The sequence below is a fragment of the Cryptomeria japonica genome, chromosome 3, assembly GCF_030272615.1.
Source record: "Cryptomeria japonica chromosome 3, Sugi_1.0, whole genome shotgun sequence".
Taxonomy (NCBI): Eukaryota; Viridiplantae; Streptophyta; class Pinopsida; order Cupressales; family Cupressaceae; genus Cryptomeria; species Cryptomeria japonica.
This window is the reverse complement of record NC_081407.1, coordinates 921,872,115-921,889,581: the sequence shown is the minus strand read 5'-3', so window position 1 is coordinate 921,889,581 and position 17,467 is coordinate 921,872,115. Positions and strand designations below refer to the sequence as shown.

General features: G+C 33.4%; 1 protein-coding gene across 1 annotated transcript; it reads right to left on the bottom strand.

Moving 5' to 3' along the window:
• Positions 1–11,418: 11,418 nt before the first annotated feature.
• LOC131040561 (glucan endo-1,3-beta-glucosidase-like) lies at positions 11,419–12,479 on the bottom strand. Its single transcript, XM_057973507.2, has 3 exons — positions 12,467–12,479; positions 12,032–12,081; positions 11,419–11,943 (listed from the first exon to the last, which is right to left on the bottom strand). Exons 1-3 carry the CDS (start codon positions 12,477–12,479, stop codon positions 11,419–11,421), a joined length of 588 nt encoding a protein of 195 aa, XP_057829490.2.
• Between the last annotated feature and the right edge of the window lie 4,988 nt (positions 12,480–17,467).

Here is a 17,467-nt window from a genome sequence, read left to right as displayed (position 1 = left end):
TAACTTCTCCGGTCTTCACTGCTATTGTCTCTCAATTCTGATATACCTCTAGGATGCACTCCGATAACAATATCAAAAGTTGTTCTTGTGGAACTTCTATTAACTGAGTTGTTGTAGGCAAACTCTACTTGTGCAAGGATAAAATCCCAACTTCTGATTTTATCTCCCACTAAATATTTCAACAAATTTCCCAAACTCTGGTTAACAACTTTTGTCTGTCCATCAGTCTATGGATAAAAAGTAGAAGTGAACTTCAAATCTGTCTTCATCTTCTTACAAAGTGTTCTCCAAAAATAGCCAACAAACTTAGTGTCTCTATCTGAAACTATGCTTTTAGGTAATCCATGCAACCTTACCACTTCCTTGAAAAAGAGGTTTGCTACATGCAATGCATCTAATGTCTTCTTACAAGGTATGAAATGAGCCATCTTCGAGAATCTATCCACTACTACTTACACGTAAAGTCTCAACTTCTTCAAGGCTTGAACTATGGCATAAAACTCTTGATCATACATTGAATATCTCCTCCAAACACCATTCAATTTATCACTGAAATAAGCTACTGCTCTCCCTTCCTGACTCAAGACTGCTCCTATTGTTATTCCACTTGCATCACAATCCACTTGAAATACTTTATTGAAATCTAGTAAATCTAACACAGGCTACTTAGTCACTTTCTATTTCAATAGTTCAAAAATTTGTCTTCTCTGGTGGTCCACTTGAATTCCTTCTGATCTCCTCTCATGGTATCAGTCATAGGTTTAGAAACTGAACTAAAATTATTGATAAACTTCCGGTAAAATCTAGCCAATCCATGAAATGATCTTACCTCTCCAATGCTTTCCGGTGTAGGCCATTCAACAATTTCTTTCACTTTCTCAAGGTCCATATTCAAACCATCCTCAGATATCACAAATCCCAAATAGACTATTTCATCCTTCATGAAAGTACACTTCTTGATATTGATCAGCAAGTTCTCTTCTCTCAACCTCTGCAAAACTTGTCTTAACTACAACAAATGCTCCTCTTTTGTCTTACTGAAAATCAAAATATCATCTAAATACACAATTAAAAAATTACCCAATAATTTCTTCAATACCTCATTCATCAGCCTCATGAAAGTACTCGGTGCATTAGTCAATCCAAAAGGAATCACTAACCATTCATATAGTCCTTCATTTATCTTAAATGTTGTCTTCCACTCATCACCTTCTCTGATGCTGATCTGACGATATCCACTCTTCAAATCTATCTTTATAAAGTATTTTGCTCCACTCAAATAGTCCATTATGTCATCCATCCTAGGCAAAGGAAACCAATATTTCACTGTGATCTTGTTTATTACTCTAGAATCAGTACACATTATCCACTCTCCATTCTTCTTAGGTTCTAATACTGTTGGTACTGCACAAGGGCTCAGACTCTCCTTGATCAAACCTTTCTTCAATAGCTCCTGCACTTGTCTATTCAATTCTTCATTATCTGTCAGTGTTAACTGGTGTGCAGCTTTGTTAGGCATACTAGCTACAGGAACCAAGTCTATGCATGACTAATACCTCTCACAGGTGGAAATCCATCATGTACATTATCTGAAATGATGTCCTCATATTCTGTCAGCATATATTTTATCTCTTCTAAGTGTTCTCCTCTCGATTTTGGTTTCTCAGTCTTCTTAGGAATTAAGACAAAACACACATTCTCATGTCTCAATCTATCCAAGAATTTCCTTCCATCTACCAATTAGATTCTAGCATTCATACCAACTTCATTCTTCAAAGGTTCCTCCAAAGGTAACAAGGTTTTCTTCATCCCATTGGCCAAAATAGTGTATGTATTCTTTCTCCCATCATGTATTGCCTGTCTATCGAACTGCCAAAGTCTACCCAGCAAAAGATGACAAATATCCATAGGCATAATATCACACAAGACTTCATCATGATAATTCCCAATTTTCAATTTCACCAAACATTGTTCACTTACTAACAACTTATGTTCATCCTGAATGCATGTTATTTGATAAGGCTTAGGGTGTTTTAATCTCTCCAATTTGAACTTATTCACCATTTCTTCCGAAACAAGATTATCTGAATTACCACTATCAATAACAACTTTAAAACAATTACCGGATACCTTACATCTAGTCTTCAATAGATTCTTCCTCTACAAGAGCTCTCATCTCATCCGGTATGACACAAAACTCGCCTCATCACCAACAGTTCTCCATCTTCAGATTTATTGTCTGATCCGGTGGGGTTTTCTTCCACCACTGTTGCTCTTTCAGTAGTTTATGTCTTCTTACACTCAAATGCATGATGTCCTTCTCCTCCACACTTAAATAAGGTTCCTCTAAATGTCCTCTTTTCTTGTCTTCCAAAATTCTCATTCTGGTAACCATTTGGTTCTCTCCTCCAGTAGAAATTTCTATCATCCTTCCAATATGAATTACCTTCTTTGTTAACTTCCTTGTCCTTTCTCTGATCTGTACTGGTTCCTCTTCCTCCTTGAAATCTTCCTCTGGTAAATATTCCACCCCTGCCTCTCTGCCTTTGCACATGTCTTTTGTTTAACTTCTCTTCTACCTTTAGGGCATATTGGTAAGCCTCCTCAACACTCTCTAATTTGATCAAACTCAGTTCATCTTGTGTAGACATCTGTAATTGATTAAAATATCTTGCAACGTGTTCAACTTCATCATCAACATGTCTAAATCTGATCTTCAAATTGTAAAATGCTTCGGTGTACTCCTTCACACTAGATTCCTTTTGTCTCAAATTCTGCAACTTTTGAAACAGATCCACTTGATCATTCACTGGCACAAACTTTGACTTCAACTTAGCAATCATCTGATCCCATGTCTTAATCTTCTCTTTACCTCTTCTCTATCTATCAACTTGCAAACTCTCCCACCAAAGAGATGCACATGACCTTTCAACCAGGTATAGGCATATTTCAACTTCCTCTCTTTTGTAGTGTTTTCAAAATCAAAATACTTCTCCATCTTCAAAATCCAATCCACCAATTCATTCAAATATATCTTCCCATCATATTTTGGTGGGGTAAAATGACGTTTAGTATTCACCCTACTTAAAAACCTCAAAAACCTTTCCTCATCCGGATCAACCGCCAGTAGGTTTTCTTGTTCTGTCGGGGCTTCTTCTCCTTCATCTTCACTTAAATCTTCAATATGTCGGCCTCTTCTCTGGGCTGTCTCCATAGCTTCCAACCGAGTTGCTATACCTCGCCACATCTTGATCACAACAGGGTCTGTATTCCCATGCGCTCCACCATTCCTTGCTCCTCTTCACACCATCATTCATGCTAGTCCTCTACAGCTACAAATCCGATTCACAATCCACCACCCTACAACAAAATTTTAGGACATGTAACCTCCAGAATGAAGCTTCTCTCTAATACCACTTGAAGCAGTCACCAGTGAGAAGGGACCTCAAAGAGATGAATCCAGACCAGTCAACAAGAGTAAACACAATGGAAACACAAAGATATGATGGAGGTAATGCATAACAAATTATTTTATTGCATGAAAATTGATTACAACCAACCGGTAACAATCGGGTTACAACATAATCGCTCACACGCCTGGTAGAATATACAGAATAGGTCACAACCGGGACCTTGAAACTTGAGATCTATCTTCTACGCATAGTCTAGCTACTTGATTCTCTAATTGATTACATTCTAATGCATAATTACAATTATATATCGATCCAAAGGATCCAGTCGGCCCAAAAGGATCAAAACCCGAAGAATAAGACCCAACATGTAGAATAACAAGGTTAGCCTCCGCCGAGATATTCCTTCGAAAAATCCAAAGGATGAAATATAGAATGTGGGAAAATGTCGGCCACATGCCAAGGAACATCGGAATCAATGCCGAAGGCTCCGCAAGCTTCGGAAGGTGTTCCAATAGATCACCAAAATAGGTCCAAGCAACTGGTAACAAGAACTATCAAGAAAACCGATAGTGATATCTTACCGCAAAATGATCCAAAAGCATTGCAGTTTGGAAGAAAGAAAGATGATCAAGTCTTCAAGAAGAATCCAACTCTACGGGATCTGGTGAGCCAAAACTGGGACACACAGAAAGGAAAACAGAAACTACAAACAAAAAGAAAAATAGTAAGGAGAATGTTTTTGGTTGATGCAAGATTGCTATGAACTGGGGATGCTCCTGCATCAATTTGAGAATAGAAATGTCTTTTACCTTGATGATGAAAATTATTCTTTGAAGATGATCATAAATATATCATAAAAGACATTCTTGCATGAAGGTGTCCACAATGAAGAATATGGTGGGATGAAATACCTTGAATTCTTGAATTGAATTTCCTATAGGTTGCCTCCTATGCTTAGTTTGTGATTACCCAAACTGAGGTAGACCTTTCATATATACCACACAAGAACTTTGGGGTGCAAAACATAGAGAAAGTCAACATGGGAAAAAATCTTTCTCAACCTAGCCAAGCATGTTGTGATTTGAAGTTGGGGCCAAACATCAGGGAGCGAGTCATCCTAGGCGACCTGGTCCTGATAATGTGGCCGCAAATTGGGGCCTGAGGTCCAAAATGAGAAGAAGCTAGAATGACATATGGAATTGAGTTACAATAAATGGTACTAGAGGTAAAAGGGCATACATGCTAAAATAGGGCCTAGATGAGAAATAAATTTCATAGCGATGCAATTTGCAATGCTACATTTACCCCCACTTTAGTGGGAGTATGAACATACACATATACTCATGGTAAAGTAGAAGAAAGAGAGAGAGAGAGAGAGAGAGAGAGAGAGAGAGAGAGAGAGAGAGAGAGAGAGAGAGAGAGAGAGAGAGAGAGAGAGAGAGAGAGACATTAAAATAGAGAGAGGAAATGGATAAGCCTGCAAAGAGATAGGGAATCTCTATGTTTGAGGGAAAAAGTCCCCAAACCAACGGTCTTAACTCATATAACCACGTGCAAGGAAACACAAAGACACACAAAGAGGTTAGTACTATGAAAAAAGGTTCCAAGTCAACTAGTTAAAGAGATCTCAATAATCAAAATGTCTCAACCACTAATATCAACCTCAGAATGCTATTGGAAGAGAACATGTGATCACCTTGAAAGAGTAAAGCACACATCAAAGAAAAAACAAGACTCCATGGTCCAATCAACTAGCACGGGTATGCTATGGGATCATAGAGGAGAGAGAGAAAGAGAGCATGGATTATACTGGCTCGCAAGTTGTGTTATGATAGGTGATCAACTAGAGAAGAGGAAGAGTATAAAATAGTAGGGCATAGATTTTGTTGGCTAGCAAGTTGTGTTATGATAGGTGATCTACTAGAGAAGAGGAAGAGTATAAAATAGTCTAGCAAGTTGTATTATGATAGTTCCACTCATCACAAGAGTGCTCGATGCAAAGAGAGATTTCAATAGTCTAGCAAGTTGTGTTATGCTACTCAACCCATCTAAAAAATGTACCAGTTCAAAAGGAAAGGTCAAACAGTCTAGCAAGTCATGTTATGCTAGTCAACCTATCCCAATGATAATGAAAGAAAGCATTGTATCCAAGGAAATCTATGAAAATGTTGCAAAAAAGATAACCACGAAAAGGATTGTCTTTGAGGAAATCTGCAATAAAGGATGCAAAAGGATGACCAAGGAAAGTATTGTCTCCAAATAAATATACAATATAGTACAAAAGGTGGCCACATCTAATCCCCCATCCTTAAGATGGCAACATAGAGCTATGGTGACATATTATGGAAAGAAGAACAAGGATACTCAACTTTAATCATCAAGGATATATCCCTAAACAATAATATATATGCACTCCTAGAAATTATGTAATTGAAGGTATCCTAGTGAAGTGAAGGCACTATTGTAAAGGAGTATCAAATCTACATATCAATCAATTATCAAATATTCATCAACATTCATTCAATTATGGAAGCTTCAAGAGGCATTGGAAGATGATATGAACTCATTGATTGATGATTGGCTTGTCCCTCTTCCTAACTCCATTTCCTCTGAGAAATCACACCTCCATTTCCTCCAACCACCAATGGGATCCCACATTTTTAATAACATTTTGTTTACCAATGTCATACTGTGGTACATCTATAAGATCCTTGAAATTCTTTCTAGGTGTAACATGAATGGCCTCAAAAGAAGAAGCATAAGGTGAAATCATAAAAAATTCATTTGAAGATATAATAAACCAATAATGTACCTTACATTCAAACTATTCTTAGGACATCTTATTACTCCAAAAATATCCTTATCTAGCTTCAACATTGTCACTACAACCTTGGATGGGTGGTGGATGCCAACATTCAATATAACCTATAAATAATTATAACCATATCATCTCAAGTGAAAATACAATCACATTTTTTTTGCAAATAAATATACCAAAAATTCTAATGACAAATTGAGATCTATGTCTCTTTTACACCTCAAAGAATATTATGGTGAGGTGGCTACCACATTAGCATAGTTTCACATCTAGACCGCCAAATTGACAACATAGGAAAATATAAATCTTTATTTCTCATCCATTAGGATGCCACTCACACCTATCCAATCTAAGCTTACTTTATCCAAGACAACATTTAGAGAAGTTGATAGATAAAGTTTTTGTTCTTTGGAGAATGAAAACAATCATTTTGATTGGTTACGTATAAAAAAAAATTTGAAGGAAGAATGGTTTGATAATTTTTTGAGATCTCATGTGTCAAGATACTATGAGAAAACATTGAGATAGTAATTCAGTTTATGGTTATTTTGTAGATTGTAACAAGAAAAAAAGTTAGTAATTTTTTGGGAGCTTAAGTTTGCTACTTTGTGAAAAGAATGGACTAGTATTGGGTTTGTGATACTTTAGTAGAATCTCTTTGTAGGTTGAGTGTTCTTTCTATGTTGGGAATATAATGTTACAAGTTTAATCATTTATAATGAGCCCCTGTATTTTTTTCTATATTTAAATGAAACATAATGTTTCTTGAATATACATTGTTATCTTCCTTTGACTCTACTAAAGGATCTATGTTCCTGTCACTCATTTATTTTATTTTTTAATATTTTGTATTACCCATAGATCTAGATATTCTTGAACTTTCCTCTTCCAACTTCATAAATATTTCTTCACCATAATTCATATATATTTATTCTCTTTCTCACTTTATATTATCCATTTTAGACTTAAATTAGTTTGTCTTCACCATCACTTGATCTATTAATACTCATAACCTAGAAATCACATATTCAGATTGAAAATTAAATAATTAGGAAATTCTAACTTGTTGTAATACAACTTGGCCCATGAACTATAGAAGATATTATCCAATAACTCGTCAATAATGGATCTTTTTCTCACATTCCTTCTCAAACATCTCAAATCAACTATTAATGTGAAATTTTACTAACTGCACAACAATTCAATATCAATCATATTATTAAATAAAATATAAAAACACGCATTTAAAACAATAATAACATGAAAAAAAGTGCAAGACAATGACTAAAACAAGGTAATTTCCCTAGAGAAGCCTTTAAAGTGGAAAAAAACTAGTAAAATTGAGAAATTTACTTCTCAATTCCCTAAGCTCCACTCAATTGTACATTGTAGTGAGTTGGCATGAATGCAACACATACCCTTTAATGTGATAGTTGATCTTGAAAACTTATAATGAATTTGTAAGAACCCTGTAATCTATCCATTGTGAGGAGGATTAATAGTAGAGACAACCCTTCTACAAGCTACCGCATAGCCTTTAGTTGTCTTTAGTGGCACCAAAATTCATTTTCCTATACTTCAAAGGAATACAAATTCATATGTTTCAAATTTTATTTTCTTTCCTAATAGTGATTTTTTTAATCTCTTGCAATAGAGAGACAAAATAAAAAATGTTGTGGTCAAGATGAACTCACCATAGTGATTTCATTTTTATTGCAATTTAAATGATTTTACTATGTATAAAAATCGATGAATTTGTCACAACAAAAAGGGTAGTCTTTTATATTGCTTGTTCTCTTCTCCTAACATCTCTAGAATGCGTCCAATCATTCTAAGCCTCATTTGCAAGTATTCTAACTTCTAAAAGTGAAAATCATTGATTTTTAATGATGGTGTGTTTCTATAAAAACTTCCTTGATCAGAAATGGATACAATTAATAATACAATTGTAAAACAATAACTCATGATATATCAAATAATAAAAATACCATGATAAAATATTTTTTAAATTTCTTAAAAAATGTGTTAATTTTATTTAAGGTGGTTGGATTAAGATATTAATATTTGTTGAGCACTTTTAAAAATTAAAGCCTCTACTTATATTTAAAAAAATATAATAACAATAAAAATAATTATTTTAGTTATTAAGATTGACTATATAATCATTCTATTACTCTACATACAAAACTTACTATTTATGTATGGATGTGACTCCCCTCATTAACTTTTTAATAAGAACTGGGGGCAACTTAAAAAGTATTTATGTATGGATGTGACTCCCCTCATTAACTCTTTAATAAGAACTGGGGGCAACTTAAAAAGACTTAGCATTCGTAGTATTCTTCGTTACATATTAAATAACATCTATCCAACCTTTTTTAATGTACATCTTTCCTGTATTAATTAATTAAAATTTAGAATCTTATTATATAATGAAATTCAGTTGATTAGTAAAAACAATGAGATATGCATCAAGAATGTTCGATAGAGAACACACATACTAACTATTTAGTGAAGATACAAGTTTCATTTAAACAAACAAAGTTGGAGGAGAAACATATGTTAATATAAATGAGCAAAGAAAACATATAATCGACACAAAGAAAAATTAAAAATAAAAAAATAACACAACAAATACACGAGACACAAATTTATAGTGGTTCACCATAAATGTTATGTCCACTCTCAAGCAAGGAAAACACGTTATTTATTGTTGCCCAATACTACTTCATACATGGATTGCACACAGTCATTTATACAATCACATTCATCTATAAAACGAAGAGTTGAGGAGGTGAATGGTCATGTGACCGTTGGGCTTCACATTCCCAAAAATCTCCCCCTTGAAGTTCAATTAGTACAACCATGCATTATGGCATTCCCTGCATTTCTAGTTCTAATCTCACATTACAACTAACCTGTAAGATTTTAAACTTGTGAACTCTTGTTTACATACACTTCGGATTACCCTTCTCCAAATCAAATTAGAGTCCAAGATATCTTCTCCTACTGCAGACACAAACTTACCAATTATTCTATAATATAAAACACCACTTTTAGCTTTTTCAAAAATCAGTCTTCCATCATGGTCACCTGCTCCTTTGCTCCCCTTCTCTCCAACCCTAAAGAGAGCATATAAACGCGCATAATCTTCATCAGACACTACAATGCTAGTAAGGATGATATCAAGGAAGTATGTATGTAGAATTGACACAACTTTGGCTTGTATTGCCATCCAAACTTTTTCACTAAATTCAGCAGTATGTGGACCCTCTTCACCATCCAATACACATGCTGTCATGCCCATTCCTCTTCTACCTCCCAATAAAACAACAAAATTAAACAGGCTGCGCGGAGGATCAAACAAACTGCCAAAGGGATCATAAAATGGATCATAACCAAAGATATCCTGAATGAGACTACGCCCTTGGAAGACATTACCATTCTTTAGCCTACACATTAGGAGATCGACATTATTTTCAGCCTCATCTCGGTTAATTATTTTCTTAAACATCTCTATACCAGTAACTTTACACTTAGTTGGAGGATCCTCTAGCACTTCAGCAACGTTATCGACTTTAATAGTTCCCTGCTCAATACGTCTAGTCACAACAGTTCCACGATTCTGAGTGGAAAAAACATCTTCGATGGGCATAAGGAATGGTTTGTTAAAAACTGCTACATAGTCAAACACTTTTGATTCCTTGCTGAGCTATCTCTTCGATACAGATCGAGTCATAGAACGCACTTTGGGGAATTCGAACCCAATAGCGGCAGCAACAACTATGGCTTGTTCAATAAAAGCCTCACGTAATCTTCTCATCTATCTACGAACTAGAGGCGAATGCTTCTTTTCAGATTTTTCAATGGATTTCGACACAGCAGTGGGATGATGATTAAAACAACACATTTCCCTAGATATATATACGTTAAAAGTTAAAAAATCCAACAAGATTGAGTATTTTACTCCTTAATCCACTAAAATCCACTCAATCATACATTGTAGTAAGTTGACATCAGTATAGCACATACCCTTTACTTTGATGGTTGGCCTTAAAAACGTATAATTCATCTTATAAAAACCTTGTAATCTAGTCATAAATCATACATAATGAGCATGAAAGGAGGTTTAGCAAGAGACTTAAACATTATACAATCTACAACATAGTCTTGCAAAGTCTTTCCTACTACTGAGTTTTGCAACAAGGTATTTTCTCATGCTTGGAAGGTAAAAAAAAATTAAAAAATTTCAAATTCAACTCTCTTTCTCAGTAATAAAATCTCTACATCTTGTAACAGAGGCAAAGCTAAAATTGTTGTGGTCAAGATGAATATAACAGTGATTTCATTGCAATCGAAATAATTTTCCTACCAATAGAATTTGATGAATTTGTTATAGTTTAAAAGTCGTTCTTTTCTCTTACTTGGTTTCTCATCCGAGCACCTCTAGAATGCTTCAAATCGCCCTAAGACCTAATTTGAAAATATTCTAACGTCTAAAAGTGACAATCACCAATCTCCTTATAATGGTGTGGTTCTATAAAAACTTCCTTGATTAGAAACAAATATAAATAATCATACAATTGAAAGACAATAACTCATGATATAACAAATAAAAAAAAGCCTTTCTATAATAATCTTTTAACATACAAAACAAGTGCTAAATTTATTTAAGAAAATGAAATTAAAATATTAATATTTGTTAAACATTTTTCAAATTAATACCTCTATTTATATTTATAAAAAAATTATAATAATAACAAAAGTATCTTTTTTTAGTTATTGATATTGGCTACATATTCATGGTATCATAAAAACTCACTATTTATCTATGGACAAGGATCTCCTCATATAACATTTTAGTTAGGAGTGCGGACAACTTAAAAAATTGACTTCGATTCATATGAATATTTTTCTTAGTATTCTTAATAAATTCAAATTATCTATTTAACCTTCTCAATATATATTTCGTAAGAAATTCAAAATCATATTATATTTTGAATTTTAGATGAATGTAGATTGAAATATTTATTGAACATACGGCTCCTATGTAAACAAAAGAATGGTGGAAGTGAGACAAACAATAAAACATATTGATATAACCAAAGAGAGGTGACTATTATGGACTTTGATAAGCTGCATATTCTGCTAATAAGATCTTTATATTCCATGAGAGGCTCGCATTCCTCATCCAAAGGAGAAATCGACATGGTAAACAGGGCTTTTATCAGGATGGAAGAGTCCAAAATGGCGTTCCGTCTTTTGGCCGAACTTCAAGTTCTCATTGAAAAGGCCAAAAATGTATGCATCGATTAGCCTTTCTGGTCTCCTGGGTGTTCCTTCCTCGGACAACACATGCCTAATTAGATTGTTATTGTAAATCCTTGCATTCTCCATGTTAGCGGCTTCTTCAATCCCCCCCGACTCCAAGGGCCACCCGCTCTCAGTCACCATTATCTCTATATTCAGATATCCCATTCTCTCCACGGCTGCAATCAACGAATCGATCATTGCGTCGAACAGATTTTTATACAGAAGACCTCCGTCGTTCACCACAGCAGTGGACGACCTAAACAACGCGTAATCTGATGATATCTGGGCTTTGTTGTCCAGGTAGCTGAAGTATGGATACACATTTGCCATGAAAGGAGACTCGTTTTCTGCCAGGAAGTCGAAGCTCATCGTTGCCCACTCCCACAATAACTTCAATGCCTGTGTTTGACAAGGCTCTCAGAGCTATCTGATGTGCCTGAAAAATCCTTAATTTTCCAATGTTATACATCTGCAGTAGATTTACTACCTCTTGTGGACGCGGAAGATTGTCGGCCACCATTCCATAGCACACCCCAACTGCAAAACAAATAAACAGATTCTTTAATGTAATGGGTGATAAAGTGGATCATTCATGATAAAATATAAATAGATCAAGATTGGGTCAAAAGAACTCAGTTTAATTCTGATGATAAAGTAGAGAGGATCCAAAATAAATAAAATCCACTTAAACAATACTGTTGATTCCGACGAACATAGCGATTTGATGCACTGTTAGGCAAGCACTTTGAGATTAGATCATGTAAACATTTTTCTATCATCATATACTATGATCCACAATGAGTTGCTAGAATATAATTCTAAGCATTGAGAAAATAAGAATGTACATATGATCTAATTCAGAAATAACATGAACTGTGAAAATTTAATAGCTTTAATGAATATCTTTTCCCAATAGAGTTACCTCTGGACGCCATGCTCTTGAATGTTTACCAGTTACTTTGTAGATGGCTCTTGCTTTATTCACTTTAAGGATTGTACTTGATAGGAAGGTGCTCAAAGAATCTTGTTATATGCTGTGCAGACCAATACACAAAAGTTTTTACAGTGCAGTTGCGTAATTGTTTTACTTACTACAAAACCAGATAGTCCAGGCGGTTGGCCAATCTAATCTAGTACGCATAAAATTCTAGGTTTGATGTCATGATGGATAAAAATGGGATGCAGTAAACTTCAAAGTTTTAACACCATTCTCATCAACTTCATAGTTTTCAGGTTGTAAGTGGAAAATCTGCGGATAGGCTTTCGCAACTGCTTTTTAAGTAAGTCACGTTAAACCCTGCAAGGATTTTGAGTGTCCAACTTAGCCGCTCAGCCCCAAGTTAGTGGAGCTGTCATGCTTCATTTTGAAGCAAACGTCTGCAACATTGGAACCGACGTTGATAAAGTATTTTTTAATGCCAATGGGATCCTTATCACCGTCGAAAAATGGATTGTGGGTACAATGTGCATTAAAGAAAATTTGGTAGTGTTGAAAAATGGACTGCTTGCTTGGTCATATAATCTCTTAAGTATAACACATTTAAATACTGAGTTTTCATTTATTTTTCTTTCTAAAGTGGTGCTTTTAGCATAACGTTTCTTTAAATATTGTTAACTAAGACATCAATATTTTTGTCTTGGGAAAAATATAAAATAAAGTTCATGTGTAATCCAGACTAAGAGACTTTCACTTTGCTATTAATGTTATTTCTCCCTAGATGCTTCAAAAAATTGGTGCTTTCATGCCTTGGTAGAGGGATTAGAAATGCTATCTTGATCCACCATTTTATAATTATAAGCCCCATAAAGATATTTATGGCCTTGTCTTTATCTTCCTATAGTTGGTCAACAAAATCAAGGTTGGAAACCTCAGTCTTGCCTTGGTAGTTAGTATATATAATTCTAAGTTACTTGGTTAGCTATCCTTAGGCCTAAATTAGCCCAGTTTCTCGGTGCATTCATTTTAATTATCTTTCACTTTGTTCTAGCTTAACACATTTGAGATCCTCGTCTCCATTATGTATTTTGTCGATAATTAGATACTCTCAAGTATATTTCCTAGTTTAGCACCAAAGCTTAGCAATCTTGGAATTTGATTCATGATTTATTTAGGTGTTGTATATCTACTCCTATTTAATAGCATATAATGTTGTTGTGGAATTGGTCTTGTTTCTCTTCTAAGCTACCTAGGTTTGACATGCTTTCAGGGTGTAAATCCTCAACATTTACAAAGATACAAATGTAGTTCTTCTTTCAAGATGTTTAGTTGAAGTTCATTTCTTTTTTGTACACTAAACCTATATTTTTCTCTAGTGTGCTTATGAAAATTCAAGTGCAAGCTAGCAAAATTAAATACGAAGTGGCACATTTTCATGACCTTTTAAATCATCGGACAATGGTTCATGCACTATCGCTAGACTCTCAACCCTCTTCCTCTCTTTCTTAAGGATGCAAACACTTCTTCTAGACTTCTTAATGCAATGATAAATTTTGATGCAAATGCCTAGGACTGCCACTTGGCATTAATGCATCATTCCAAGTGGTTGAGGACATTTGGGAGGTTTCTTTTGAAAAAGAAAATAAGGGTAAACAAATAAGCAATAATTAGATTAGTTTTAGAATTTTCAAGTTGAGAAATAAATGAATGTATTTTTTAAATGATAAGCTTACATTAGTGCGATGGTATAAAATTATAAATTATCATTTTATTATGTACAATAAAATTTTAGTATTAAGACATTTGGGGATGGAATTTTTAAGAAAATGCTTTCATACATTGACTAGAAACAAATAGCATATCTTTGTAGAAAAGTTGAACCTCTTGACCTATCCCACCGACCTATTCGTTACATATATTCCGTTACCATATTCACATGTTTAGGCATTTCGATATAGTTTCCATGTTTATTACACAAATGCATTCTACAAACCCTTAGCTGTCATGAAAGTGGAGAACCGTTACACATCATGTAGACAACCAAAATAGTATAGTTTTGCATTGCATCAAGTTTATGTTCAAATTTGCAAACGTAAACTTGACTTAGAGAAATTATATTTACCTCAAGCTATGTACAATTCTAATGTATAGTGTCAATTATTATAGAGACAGAGATGCACTACTTCTGAAACAAACTTCAATTAGATCTTACAATATCTTGCAAAGGAAACCATTCTTTAGCCATAGAGCTAAGAGTTATCTACTTGCAACTACTTTTGTTAAAGCACATGTTTCAACTATTAAAATTTATCATTCCCAACTATCATCTCTTAATCTAGTCTAATTTTTGTTAATGTGAATAAATTCTATTAGATTGGCCTAGATTATAGATGAGGCATGTTTATTTTCCTTTAAAAATTTTGTGAACTACTGGATCATGACTTCTTTCTACAGTTTTTCATAACAATGGGATTTACAAATCTACAATTTTTAAAATTTACATTCTATTTCATAATCTAAAATGTCTTTCCCACTTTTTTGTTTCATTTAACATGTGGGTAACAAATACCATAAATCTACGTCATTTTTAACGAAAAAGTTTTTATTTAGAGCAAGTTGAAATGGTAAAAATATTTCCTACCCTAGTTTATGATGAATGATAAGATAGAAAGATATAGATCTAACATTTTCTTATCGGAATTAACACATGCATGAACTTGCACTGACATGTAAATCACATTAAAAGAAATTCAACTAGCATTAAACATAGTGGATATACTATTAGTTTAAAAAATCATTTTTGGAAAACCTAGACTTTAATTAGAATCAATCAATAAAACATTCTAAGGTGCATGATATTATGTCACTTGTTGTATAACTTGCTAGAGTAAACCCTAAATAACATGAAACTATGAACTATCTACTAGGATTCATGATGCCTATACGCTCACTGAACCACCTAAACTTCTCAACACTCAATATGGTTTATTGATTAATTTATAAATTATCAAAAATGACAATATTTTTAAGCATCACCTTCATATCCTCTACCATGTCATAGAGAAAATGATAGTATGTACATTAAGGTGCTTCATGAAAGTTCCAATGAGATATAGTAAGGATTAATTCTTTCTTGGGATGTAGACCAATGCGAAAAGTATACACACATACTTCACCATGTGTCAAAGATATCCATGGATGCATAAGGCATAGATAAAAGGGATATATAAATATGCATCAAAAGAGAAGGGTTGAGTAAAAGGAGAAGGATTTTTTAAACAATCCATGTATAAGCAATTCTTTAAATTCTATGGTTAAGATTTTAATTAAATTCAAATCCTCTCCATTTTAATTCTCAACTATTTACGGACTTAATCATAAGGTATCAAACTTTTAATTCTTTCCTTTACCATGATATCAAATACTCCAATTTAGAATTAAATCAAAAATTTTAGTTTTTATAGTACTTGCTCTTTTGTCAAACAAATTTTTCCCTTGTTGTTTTATTTTTGTATTAATAAAATGAGCTCCCCTTCAAATTATATTTATTTCAACCAATTGATGTTACCTATAAGCAGAAACATCATCTGATTCCATAGATGATTCATGTACAAATATATTTTTTAACAATAGTTTGTTAATAGGTAATATCACATCCATCCCATATACTAGCTCATATCATCATTTTCTTATTTATTTATTGGGTGTAACTTGGTCAGCTCAAAGGACTACCTCAATTTGGAGTCAAAAGTGTTCTTGTTCTTTCCCAATATTATTTTGATAATGTTCATTAAACACTCAATTTTGATATGGGGGAGAGTGATAAAATTTTATTTTATATTCAAGATAGAGATTAGTGAAATCCAAAGACTTGAAGCACATAGCATTTTTGGTTATAACCTTATAAGGGAATTCAAACCTGGTGATAATGTGATCTCAAAATAATTTCAATTAAAAGTTTGCATAATGTGTACCTTAACTACTAAGCCCATTTTCGTAATCACATATTTTTGTACTAAAATATATTTATATGATTTTAAAAAAATATGATAGCCTACATAAGTATCTTGGTATTCCACTCTTTGTCCTTTTCATTTTTATATAATATTATTTACCTTCCTTATTTACTCAAACTCTAGCAAGTTATTCATATTTCAACTTCGACAATTATTAATAGTAGTGCGAGTGATCTTTCTCATGCTTAAACGTGTAAGTCATTACACCCATAGTGTTCTTGAATTAGCAAACTTATTTTTATGTACACTTCCTAGTCTACTTTCACTCTTCTTTCCAAATTCCTTTTTGTTGTTTCTCTCCTTCCCTTATATTTTTCCCTTTATCTCTCTAAATTATATGAGGAAAGATAGGAGATAGATCATATGAGTTATGTTAGTTTTTACCTTAGCCTCATTGACATGTCCTTCTATAGGAACATTTCCATTTGAAGCATATATCCAAGACACTAATCCATATGTTTGTAGTTTTCTCTTGTAAATCAAACTTGATTGGTTTTATGGTTTTCCTTTAAAAAGAATATGTTGTTTCCTTTAACAAATCGTAGCTATCTAATCATAAATTAATATTTTAATTTCCTAAAATGCACCATTCGCTACTTCCATTTCTATGTATCATGACAGAACACCAATTTCAAGGGAATAAGTACCAAAATGTCCATGTATTTATTTTCTTGGTGGTTCCTATTTGTACTCTTTCATAGGGACCAATTATCTCAATTCTTAATTTAGTCATTTCCTACCTCACTTCAGATCCATAATTATGATTCAAATGATCTTGATCACATATAGAGTAAGTGAAAATGACTCATTTTCTTATTTCCATATTAATGACGAATTAGTACTCAATATTTCTTACAATTTTAAACTATATAGTTTTATTATTTTCTAAGAGATTTGTTTATTTTAATGCTTTTAATCATTGTGCATCATCAATATTTTTAATCTAATGTCCTTTTTATATTCCTTTCCT

Bases quoted from the DNA above. Each gene is read 5' to 3' on its own strand.
- LOC131040561 (XM_057973507.2), bottom strand. The intron at 11,944-12,031 runs GTAGTAAATCTA...TGTCAAACACAG, and splicing joins ATCTTCCGCGTCCACAAGAG to GCATTGAAGTTATTGTGGGA.